Source organism: Thalassophryne amazonica, chromosome 6, assembly GCF_902500255.1.
Source record: "Thalassophryne amazonica chromosome 6, fThaAma1.1, whole genome shotgun sequence".
NCBI classification, from domain to species: Eukaryota; Metazoa; Chordata; class Actinopteri; order Batrachoidiformes; family Batrachoididae; genus Thalassophryne; species Thalassophryne amazonica.
This window is the reverse complement of record NC_047108.1, coordinates 74,183,512-74,196,189: the sequence shown is the minus strand read 5'-3', so window position 1 is coordinate 74,196,189 and position 12,678 is coordinate 74,183,512. Positions and strand designations below refer to the sequence as shown.

At 37.9% G+C, this 12,678-nt stretch overlaps 1 protein-coding gene across 2 annotated transcripts; it reads left to right on the top strand.

The window, feature by feature from the left end:
- The first annotated feature begins 1,843 nt into the window (after nucleotides 1–1,843).
- Nucleotides 1,844–9,477, top strand: LOC117512435. Of its 2 annotated transcripts, XM_034172506.1 has the most exons (6): nucleotides 1,886–1,972; nucleotides 2,111–2,145; nucleotides 2,689–2,905; nucleotides 2,988–3,106; nucleotides 7,046–7,199; nucleotides 7,367–9,477. In XM_034172506.1, the coding sequence occupies exons 2-6, from the start codon at nucleotides 2,125–2,127 to the stop codon at nucleotides 7,483–7,485; spliced, it is 630 nt and encodes a 209-aa protein (XP_034028397.1). In that variant the 5' UTR covers nucleotides 1,886–1,972; nucleotides 2,111–2,124; the 3' UTR covers nucleotides 7,486–9,477. The 2 variants fall into 2 exon arrangements, with proteins under 2 accessions (XP_034028398.1, XP_034028397.1); XM_034172507.1 differs by having other exon boundaries at nucleotides 1,844–2,145.
- The last annotated feature ends 3,201 nt before the right edge of the window (nucleotides 9,478–12,678 follow it).

Sequence of the window (12,678 nt, the reverse complement as noted above, 5' to 3'; positions counted from 1 at the left end):
TTTGTTTTCAGGTAATTTGAGAGTTGTTTAGAGGCTCCCATGTTGCCACTCATTAGAAGAGATGCAAAGAGGGGAAACATTTGCAAATGGCCACCTTAAATACCCTTTCTCATGATTGGATTGACCTGTAAGGAGGTCAAGGGCCAATGAGCTTACCAAACCAATTTTGTATTCCAATAATTCGTGCTACATGTATTCAAATCAATAAAATGACAAGGGTGCCCAAATTGATGCACCTGCCTAATTTTAAATAATTATTGCACATTTCCTGTAAATACTAGAAACTTCATTTTACTTCTCAAATGTCAGTGTGTTCGTCTTCTATATGATATATTTAATTTCTGATATATTAAATTTTTGACCCAGACAACCAATGATTTATAAAGGAAAATCTTGAAATTTATCTGGGGTGCCCAAACTTTTGCATACAACTGTATGTTTCAGTCCATCGGACACTGCCAGATTACAGTTCATAGTGTCCAGGAACTAAGTGATGCCCATATATATATATATATATATATATATATATATATATATATATATGTGTGTGTGTGTGTGTGTGTGTGTGTGTGTGTGTGTGTGGTGGTGTGTGTGTGGTGTGTGTGTGTGTGTCTTTAAAGTGTCTGTCTGTAAAGTGAACAAGCTGACTGCTGCATTCCAAGCAGAGGTGATGATGACTCGATCTGCTATAACACATGAGCAAACAAAAGAGGAAGGAAAAACTAATGGTCAAAGGCCATTTCACAAACAAGGTACTTATTTAATTTTAAAATCATAAAAATAAACATATTTCCTTTTTAAAATATTGCATACCATTATCCTAATTTGAACTAGAGAGTGCTAAGAAAGTACATGGCTTTACCAACACTTCACACCTGTCACTGTAACTATTAGTGATAAATTTTAGCAGGATTATGCAAAAACTATTTGACATATTTTCTTCAAACTTGGTAAAAGTGTGGTGTATGGCCCAAGGAAGAAACCATTAACTTTTGGAGTGGATGCATTTAAGGGGACGAATCCAGGAATTTCTTTTCTCTTTCATTAACATCTTAAAATTGGGCATTTTTCAACATTTTTATGAATTTCTCAAGAAATAATGCTGTGATGTTTATGAACAAAAACAGATAATGTAGCAATAATGTAGATATCGGACTTGACATGTCAGATTTTTTTCCCCATAAATACCCTTATCCCTTCAGAAATTTACAGAGATATTGGAAAAAAAATCTTTTATCTTTAAATATTAACGAAAGTGACAAGAAATTCCTGGATCTGCCCCCTTAATTTGAACCTCTCCAATACTTTTTTCCCTTGGCCCATACCCAACTTTCACAAAGTTTCATGAAAATTGATTCTTGCCAATAGGCAGACAAACAGCACTAAAAAATTTACTTCCTTAACAGTGGTCATGAGAGGGAAAAGGTGCACTGCATGTAGACTGCAGGAAGTAAAACCATACCACTGTCCTCTATGACAGGCACATTAAATGATAAGCAGACAGCAATCTGAAACAAAACAAGACAACATACAATCTTTTGTGCAAAACTGGAAATGGGAAAGAGATTTTACCACCTTTTTTTGAAAAAAGAAATTAAAAAAAAAAGTTGATATATCAAAAATATGAAGACGTACAGGCAAGGACATCTTAAAGTATATTTTATTTAAATAATTATTGAAGAATCAAAATTTTACTGTCAACAAAATTACGACTCATTTCAAAGTCCACGTCTGTAACAATGCTATCCCTGCCCCCCCCCCCCCCACACACACACACATACACACACACACACACACACACACTTAGGGGGCTTGGCCAAAGAAAGGTGGAAGGAGGGTTTTTGTTTGTGACGGCTATAAGAGAGCTGACAGCAGCAGGTGGAGCATCAAACAGGTGAACGTTATTATTCTCATGTTTCCACCCTGTCTCCTGTCAGCTTGAGCACTCCACTGTGCCAGACACATCAGTGAGGTACAGTACCGTCTATTTGTCTTTGTGCCGTCATCATGTGACAGTCGGTATGAGAAGTATGCCTGACAGACTTTTCTTTCACTTCTCTGTTCACGCTGTGAAATTTTTGTTTCTCACGACTGTGTCTTCTATTGCCAGGCGGCTTTGTATGCATGTCAGCAGAAATGGAGACGGTGAGTCAGATGTTTGTTTAACATCATATTTAATCGGGTATATTTTGTGTGCAACTGGATTTTTAAGCATGTGAAAGCCCTGAAATAACTGTGTTACCTGTAATTTAACAGTGGCAAAGCCACACACCTTTGTTACCTGGATAGAATAACATTTGCATACATTTGTGAGTCAAACTAAGCTTGACATGATCACAGTGTTGTCACCTGGATCACATCCAACACCCAAATGCAGCCAGAATCATTCTCAGACTGTTCATTGTGGTATGCAGTACGGCACTTTCACAGATAGTAGATAATCATCAGATTCCTAGCGTGATGTCTAAATTTGTATGCTTCATCGACAGTCCTATTCACAACACAGCAAACAGCTTATTGTCTCAACCGGCATGTATTCGGGTTAATAATAGTAATGACACCACAGACTGTGATTGGCAGAATATAAATGTTACCCATCATGCTAAGTACTTTCACGCTGTGATCACACGATGACAGGTGAGTGCGTTTCATTCGTGACAGCTGCTGTGCTGTTCCGTTTTGTGTCAGATGTCTTACGTGAGTGAGGCCAGGCTGAGTGGAGGTCGGGGGGTCTGGAGCAGCATGCCTGCTCCTTCCTCCTGCCCAGAGGTCAACCTGGAGGACATCGATGCCTACCTGCAAGAGCACTTGCAGGAGGTCCAGCCGGTGCACTCGTCCCCATCAGCTCTGTGCAACATGGCGCCGCAAGTGCATGCATACTCGTACCATGACACCAGGATTATAGGTTAGTGTGGAGATGGAGGCTAATAAAGTGATGGGGCTTGAATCTGTGTGCACTTCTTTATCTCATGTGTGTTTCTCCGCAGAGAACAGCTGGTCAGGTCAGCATGCATATGAATGGCACTGTGGCTCTGACACACTGAGCACAGACTGTGAAGAGCAAGCTCTGCCTCTAGCCTGGGCCAGTCCCCATGACAACCAATGGGTGAGTTCTTGGAACCCAACGTAATAGGAAATTACAAATTCAATAAATTTGAATACTTGTGTGTTCAGCATGTGGCCCTTTTTAACCATATGCAGTAAATAATTAATTGTGCAACAGTAATAAGCTCATACTACTGTGCATCCAGAAAGTATTCACAGCACTTCATTTTTTCCATATTTTGTTATGTTACAGCCATTTTTAAAGCTTTTTTTTTTTTTTTTTTTTTTTAAATCACATGTACATTAGTATTCACACCCTTTGCTCAATACTTTGTTGATGCACCTTTAGCAGCAATTACAGCCTCAAGTCTTCTTGAATGTGATGCCACAAGCTTGGTGCACCTATCTTTGGGCAGTTTTGTCCATTCCTCTTTGCAGCACCTCTCAAGCTCCATCAGGTTGGATGGGAAGCGTCGGTGCACAGCCATTTTCAGATCTCTCCAGAGATGTTCAATCAGATTCAGGTCTGGGCTCTGTCTGGGCAACTCAAGGACATTCACAGAGTTGTCCTGAAGCCACTCCTTTGACATCTTGGCTGTGTGCTTAGGGTCATTGTCTTGCTGAAAGATGAACCGTCACCCCAGTCTGAGGTCAAGAGCACTCTGGAGCAGGTTTTCATCCAGGATGTGTCTGTACATTGCTGCATTCAGCTTTCCCTTAATCCTGACTCGTCTCTCAGTTCCTGCCACTGAAAAACATCCCACAGCGTGATGCTGCCATCATCATGCTTCACTGTAGGGATGGTGCCTGGTTTCCTCCAAACGTGACGCCGGGCACTCATGCCAAAGAGTTCAATCTTTGTTTCATCAGATGAAAGAATTTTGTTTCTCATGGTCTGAGAGTCCTTCAGGTGCCTTTTGGCAAACTCCAGGTGGGCTTCCATCTGCCAGATAAGGAGTGGCTTCTGTCTGGCCACTCTGCCATACTGGCCTGATTGGTGGATTGCTACAGAGATGGTTGTCCTTCCAGAAGGTTCTCCTCTCCACAGAAGAATGCTGGATCTCTGGCAGAGTGACCATTGGCTTCTTGGTCACCTCCCTAACGAAGGCCCTTCCCCCCAGATCATTCAGTATAGACGGGCGGCCAGCTCTAGGAAGAGTCCTGGTGGATCCAAACTTCTTCCATTTACGGATGATGGAGGTCACTGTGGTCATTGGGACCTTCAAAGTAGCAGAAATATTTCTGTACCCTTCCCCAGATTTGTGCCTCGAAACAATCCTGTCTCAGAGGTCTACAGACAATTCCTTTGACTTCATGCTTGGTTTGTGCTCTGACATGAACTGTCAACCGTGAGACCTTATATGTAGACATGTGTGGCCTTTCCAAATCATGTCCAATCAACTGAATTTACCCCAGGTGGACTCCAATTAAGCTGAAGAAACATCTCAAGGATGATCAGTGGAAACAGGATGCACCTGAGCTCAGTTTTGAGTTTCATGGCAAAGGCTGTGACTACTTTTGTACATGTGATTTCCTAGTTTTTGTATTTTGTATTATTATATAAATTTGCAAACATTTAAAAAAAAATCTTTTCACATTGTCATTATGAGGTTTTGTGTTTCAAATTTTTTTTTTTTTGGTGGGGGGGGGATTTCATCCATTTTGGAATAAGGCTGTAACATAAAATGGAAAAAGTGAAGCGCTGTGAAAACTTTCCGGATACACTGTAAATATTCAGGCTTGGACCGCGATCTTTAATAAAATTCTGCAACTACACAAGACTCCGGATGTGCACAAAGCTGTGGTCCAATGTGGATGTATTGCATAAATTTCCTAACTTTTTATGCATCTCAGAAAAAAATTTAACCCATGTAACCAGACATTTTGTGAAATGTTAAGGGTGTAATTCCATTTAACTTTTTTTTTTTTACTTTTTTTTAAACTAAATTTACATAATGTTGGAATGTTATCATAGATTACAATTATTTATGTGGTATATCACAAAATTACAGCTAATTTATTGCTGGCAAAGTACTTATTTTGGGGGTTGGGGAGGGGATTCCAAATAGTGACTTCTGTCTGTTAGATTTTACAGATGACGTGCAAAATTCAAAGTTCATGTTGTAGTCAATAAAAACTGAGAAATTTTCCAACTCACAATTAGAGAAACTACAAGTATTTACAATAAACTGATGTTAAAATGTTAGTCACCCCACTTACTCATTTTGGCCAAACAAGTAAAAATGCTGTAACTGCTTAATGTTCATCTTTGACTAATGACAGAGCAGAATAGCATATGTGTCTGCATATATCCAGCAAAACATCTGTGAGAAATATATTATTTTCACTGTGATCTCTGGTGGCTTATATTTATTAGCTGTGGTCATCACTGTCTTTCTGCTTCCATTTTGGGTCTTTTCTCCTTTTTCCACTTTTTCATTTACGGTCACAACTGAAGGTCTATTACATTCGTTTAGCTCCATAAAGGGAGCAGTGCCCATTGAAAACTGCTCCTGTGGAAAACGTCCACAGTTTAGACAACCCAGATTACAGCTCATAGTTTGCAAGAGTGAAGGATGCCAGAAAAGATCCTTCTTAAACCATAATAACTCAAATCTTTTGAGGAAGTTTTTTCATGGGTTAGACCTTGTTCACAAGAAAGTCATACCTTACCATGCTGATGTAGGGTGAGACAGCATCCTGTATTCACCCTTGGATCTAGGTCATTCTGATGTCTTCTTAGTCTCTGCATGCAGAAAGCCCTCCACCAAATTTCCTGAAAGTCTGTGTTTTTCTTTTTTTCCAAGTCATCTTGAAAGGGGAAATAACAGCAGCCACAAGTGAAAACAACCTTCCTCTATTAACTTTATGTCTAAAAGCGCATGTTTCAATCAATCCTCTCCTTACGTTTGTTTTTCTACAAGTACCTCTGCTTTTCAGTTGTCTGATAAATACCCCCCCCCCCCACCCCCCCCCCACCCCCCCCCCCCCCCCCCCCCCCCCCCCCCCCCCCCCCCCCCCCCAATATGTCTAGAAAAGAACTGATCTGGAAATGAAAGCTACAACATTATGAATGAATATAAAGATTTCCAACGTTCCCTCATGGAACAAACATCAGGAAGCAATTTATTTCTTATTTTGATACCTATGCCAATGAGGTTAGGCTGGGTGGTGGGTGTGTTTGATATTTAGCATGAATGCAGAAACACTAATGAACAATTCTTGTGAAATTTTTTGACAGGTTGAATTGTTCAAAAGATCCAAGCAATAAATTGACAATCTGGAACAAAGAACAAAATTTAGTGTTTGGGATCAAATATACATGATTCAGGTTTAAATGACAGGGAATACTATCACAGGTCAGCAATCAGAAGAATCAGACCGAAGTATAGTGATAATGAGCAACATTTGCCAATCAGAATAAAATAAATCCTATATAGGCCCTGAGGCCCACAGGTTTCTATGTTTATCTCTGGATTCTGGATTCTGTAGCATTAACTGGATAAGAGTCTATGATTACCCCTGGATGGACAACAGGCTACTTCCTCAGGCAAGGCTGGGACCCATTTACAGCTGGGTAAATTGAGATCATGCAAATTTCTTGTCCAAGGAGGCCAGACATGTTGCTTGAACTCAAATTCAGGTCTAACTATTGGCATTCCAATTCCTATCCCACTGATCCTGCCCTACAAAGGTTGGTGATCACAAATTAATTTAGGAGTCAAAGTTCATCAATCAGGATCAAAGATTAATAATTCAGACCAGTGGGTTTGCTCGGAAGTCAGCCAAAAATCCAGTGGTCTGTGGCTTTGCTCAGGCAGTTATCGAGTGAACTATGGACTGGAATTTGAGCTGGCACATAATTAAATTAAAAGGGACTGGGGGACTTGGTGGAGGTGTGCATTCCACCAAATGCACTTCAAGGTCGCGATATGTTTAACATGATGATACTATGCATATACTAACATTAACATTAATCCGATGTTTTTATATGCTTCAGGACCACGTTCCATATTCCTACGAGACACCCATATATATTGACTCAGACTCCCAGTCTTGTGGCTCCCACTACCAGGAATACCATTATTCTCCATCACCGTCTTCCGACAGTGGAAGCAGAAAGAACAAAAACATGCCTCTCACTCCACTATTGGGTGTGTACACACAAACGCCTGAAAAACTAAACACACCACAATCCACGCCTCCAAACGCCACACAAGTACTTGTTTTTGATGCTGTTGAGGAATCAGCGTGCACATTCACAACCATTGTGCATAGATGAGTTCCTCTTGTGAAATACGTTCTTCTTTCTCCTGGGCAGGTAAGAGGAAGGAACGGTTGTTCCAGTTCCTATTGAGATGCTCCAGACACCGTCTATGCGGGCTGCATCTGGTGGGTCCAGTCTTCCTCCGGTACATTCCAGTTCTCTTCCCAAAATAAAGAGCAGCTAGCACAGCTGTGGGGCCGCCGAAAAGGTAATCGCAAGACCATGACCTACCAGAAGATGGCACGGGCTCTGAGGAATTACTCTCATACAGGCGTGATTCATAAAGTAAAGAAGAAGCTTACCTACCGGTTTGATGAGGACACACTGAGAGGCCTACAAGGAGATACAAACACAGCTGAGGAATCATGATTGGGGTAAACAATAGTAACAAATAGCACAACACAATGGATTGTCTGAGTGACTTAAGCTACAGTGTGTAGGATTTAGGGTGTTTATGAGCAGTTCAAGGTGTTTCATAAGCTCATAAAGATCCCTTCATCTCTACATGCACTGAAAACTTTTTAAAAACACCTAAATTATTAGTTATTGATATTATTATATGTTGAACTTAAAATATAAATTACTTTGAAACTAAGCTACTTACTTAGAAATAATAAAGTTAGGTGCAACACAGACCAAGGGAATATAGTACCAAGAGGCAACACTCAATAGAACACCCCATAGCAACAGATTCCCCACATTTCTTTGTTCTGCCGAGGCCATGTTGGACTCTTTTAAACAAATCACACCTACTTTGAATAAGTAAATAAGTACATTATACATGAGTCGCCTTAACACGTCATAACTGCAATGAGCCAACACGTTCGACCATACAGTCACTTTCACTTTTGGTGTCAAATCTAATGTTAATAATACGTTTGACATCACAGATGTAAGCATATTACAGATGATTGAATATACGCCAGAGTCAAACCAAACTGTTTGTGCAAACTGTACACATCCATAAAATGATCTGATGTATTGACACCATTGTGACTTTACTGAGAAATCAAAGCTGAAATTGGAATATTGTGCTTTATTCCATTCACGTTGGTCATCAGAGTGTGAGTTTTCTGAACTGTGGTTTATTTTTCTGTAAGAACCCAATGCTGTTAATGTCTCTATTTCTATTCTAAGCAAATCCACAGCCAGTGAACAGGAAGAGCCTGTATTTTTTTTTATACACAAAACAAAGTTTACATCATTTGAAGGAGACATGTTGGCAGCACACAGAGTAAATAATATATGTATAAAATATATAAAATAATCTGACCCGTTGACATGGTTCTCTCCAGGAAAAAAAAAATATCACAGCTTGATGAAAACTATCGACATAAGATGTCTGGAAGTACTTTAATTCCTTATCGTGAAATTGCGTGTGAATAACCACTGTGTTTTTAAGAAATCCCTCTGTTTTATCAGGGTGCGTTCTCAGCTGCCAACAAGTAGAAGATAAATCACTTATTTTAAGACTGAAAGTCTTTTCTGGTAGTTATTTTATTGGGTCACAACGGTCAACGTTCACCACGGTTATCATCATGTCTTCAATATTCTGTTCACAATGAAAATAAACCCCAGTAATGATCCATCACGGCCAAAACTAGTAGTTAAATTACACTTTGTGAATGCTAAATTATCACTCAGCAGTCCAAGATGGCGGCAGCGGTTCCACAGCACCACCGTTTGACTGTTGATAAAGTGCTTGGAGTGTCATCTCGTGGTACGCTATACTCTTTGGGAAACTAGATACTAGATTCTGCTAAACCCTACACACCGTAGCTTTACGATGGATGGATTCTGCTGGATTTCAACCGTTGGTTTTACTTTTTATGGGTATTTAATGAATACTAAGTATTGAAAAGCCAGGAGAGACAAAGGGTGCACAACCACGGGGTCTGAGGGGCAGGGCCATGGTTTTCTTTTATATTTATTTTAAATTAATTATATGCACTGAACGGTTACCTGGGCTTTAAAAAATTATAATGTAAATCTAAAAGGTTGTCACAGTACATCTACTTCATAAGTAGAATCCTAAATTATCCTCAAAATGGAAGTTGTTTTCTTGTTTTTTGTCATTCTGTATTGTTTGATATGATATTGTATACAGTTTTTTAAACAAATCTGTGAAAAATTGCCTTGATATAATAAAGCTGATTGTGAAGGTAAACTTTTTTCATACCTGATGTACTTTGTGTGATATTTTACCATATTTATGCAAAGAAAAACCACCATTATAGACATTATGAATGAATGAATGAATGAATGAAATGAATGAATGAATGAATGAAAACTGTTTATTTCGAACATTTGAACAACAATTACAAGATAGATCAGTAAAGACAACACAAAAAAGTTCCTACTGTGTACCCAACATGTCCGAAAAGGGGTAGGGTGAAGCATCAGCTTATTTATCCCTACCCCTTCTTCCCCACAACCAGTAATACCCTTTGCCACATATACACATAAATCCTACACACCTAAACCGATATCAATATATATATATACATATATATACACATACACATACATATACACATCAACATACATACACATATACATATATACACATATACATATACACATATATACACAACATAAATATACACCTACACATACCTACTTACATGCAAAATACTATATATTTACAAGCCGAAGCAAAAAACAAAAACACCCTAACCCTCATTACCCTTCCTCCTCCCTATACCCAGAAAAAAACCATATTTTGTACCGCTGTTGAACTGGTTCATGCTTGGACATTGCTTGAGCCCCACTCCCAATCTGTTCCACATCCTCACCCCACAGACAGAAATACAGAAAACCTTTTAATGTTGTTCGTGCCCACTGATGCTTTAAATTAAATTTCCCCCTCAGACTGTAATCCCCTGATCTGTTAAAAAAACATATTTTTAATATTTGCTGGAAGTAAAATTGTTTATTGCTTTATACACAATTTGTACTGTTTGAAATGAACCAAGTCTGTGAATTTTAAGAATCTGGATTGTAAAAATAGTGGATTTGTATGATCTCTATAGCCAGTATTATGAATAATCTTACAGCTCTTTTCTGCATTACTGATAGTGATTGTGTTGTACCTTTATAAGTATTACCCCATACCTCTGCACAGTACTGTAAATATGGTTAAAACAGTGAGCAGTAAAGAATGCGGAGTGAGTTGTGGTCCAGAATATGTTTCGCTTTGTTTAGAACTGAAATGCTTCTTGACAGTTTACTGTGTATATGTTTTATATGAGTCTTCCAGTTTATCTTATCATCTATTATCACCCCCAGAAACTTATTTTCATGTACCCTGTCAATATCTACCCCCCTCGACTTGTAACTGAACCTGTATGTCTGTATTACAATAGCCAAATAACATGTATTTTGTTTTACTTAAGTTTAATGATAATTTATTTCTGTCAAACCATATTTTCAATTTTTCCCATTTCTATACTGATCCTCCTCAGTACTCCTGCAAATCCCACCCCTGAACAAAAAATGCTTGTGTCATCTTGCAAATAATACTAATTTTAATATTTTGGAAACATTGACAATATCATTATATAAATTAGACACAGTTTTGGACCCAATACTGACCATGTGGGACGCCACAAGCATTGTCCAAGCATGATGATGTATATTCCCCCAACTTCACAAACTGTTTTCTGTTACTTAAGTAGCTTCTCACCCAGTGCAACACCAACCCCCTAATCCCATACTGTTCAAGTTTATTGATTAATATGTCATGGATTAATTGTATCAAAAGCCTTTTTAAGGTCTATAAATATTCCAACTGAATGTAATTTGTGGTCTATGGCGTTTGTAATCTCCTCAACTGATTCTATTAATGCAAGTGATGTTGAACTATGTGCTCTGAATCCATATTGACTATCAGTAAGTAATTTATGTTTATTTATGAATTTGTCTAGTCTATTATTGAATAACTTTTCTAATAATTTGGAAAATTGTGGAAGCAAAGAACAGGTCTATAATTTGTGAAGTGGTGTCTATCCCCAGTCTTATACAGCGGCACAACCCTTAGCTATTTTCATTTGATTGGGAAATTTACCGGTTTGAAATGATAAGTTACAGATGTATGTTAATGGTTCTACAATCCATTCAATGACCTGTTTTACCACCACCATATCAATTTCATTTAAATCGGTAGATGTTTTATATTTACAATTATTCACAATGTCTATAATTTCATTTCCATCCACTGCTGTGAGGAACATTGAACAGGGATTTCTTTCTATGAGATTATTATCCCAATCCTCAGGTTGGGAATCGTGGAATTTTTTCTGCCAAGCTTGGTCCAATATTTACAAAAAATTATTAAAACCGTTGACTACCTCATCCTTATTTTCCTTCTTGACATTATTATCAATGAAATACTGAGGGTAACTCTGTTTTTTATTACCATTTTTGATAATGCTATTTAATATATCCCATATTCCTTTAATATTGTTTTTGTTATTATATAATATGTTACTATAATATTCCTTCCTACATACCCGTATAATATTAGTTAATCTATTTTTGTATTTCTTATATCTATTTTCTGCCTCTTTAGTCTTTAGTTTTATGAATTCTCTATACAGTGTATTTTTCTTATTACATGCATTTCGTAACCCTTTCGTCATCCATGGTCGAGCTTGGATTTTTTGTTTTCTGTAGTCTTGTTTAATTGGACAATTTTATCATATAATGATGTAAATATTTGTAAAAAAGTTTCATATGCACTATCAACATCACTTTCACTGTATACCTTTTCCCAGTTTTGCTCCTGTAAATCCTTCTTTAGTGTGTTCATGTTTTCCTCTGTCCGCACTCGCCTGTATTTATTTTCTCCTCTGGCTGATTCCGCCGATGGTTCTATTATAAACGATGAAAACTGGTAGATGATCACTAATGTCATTGATTAATAATCCACTCACAGTGTTATTCTCAATATCATTGCTGAATATATATCAATTAAGGTTGCACTATGGGATGTAATTCTGCTTGGCCTGGTGATTTTTGGATATAAACTCATACTGTACATTATACTGATAAATTCATCTGTTATTTTATGCTTATTTGGATTGAGCAGATCAATATTTAAGTCACCACAAATGAACACAGTTTTTTGATTAGTTTTTGAGAACATTTTTCCCATACAGTCAGTGAATGTTTCAATACTAGATCCTGGTGCTCTATATATACAGCTGACTAATACATTTTTGCTTTTTTCTTCACATATTTCAATAGTTATACATTCTAATAAGTTATCAATCACAGTTGTCATATTGTCTACTATTTTATAATCCATGTTCTTATCCACATACACAGCCACTCCTCCTCCACTCTTATTTTTTCTGTTTACACAA

Excerpts from the sequence above, each read along its gene's own strand:
- LOC117512435 (XM_034172507.1), top strand. The coding sequence starts at position 2,125 with ATGTCAGCAGAAATGGAGACG. Across the intron at positions 3,107-7,045 it reads GTCCCCATGACAACCAATGG|GACCACGTTCCATATTCCTA; the intron begins GTGAGTTCTTGG and ends TATATGCTTCAG. Across the intron at positions 7,200-7,366 it reads GCCTCTCACTCCACTATTGG|GTAAGAGGAAGGAACGGTTG; the intron begins GTGTGTACACAC and ends TCTCCTGGGCAG.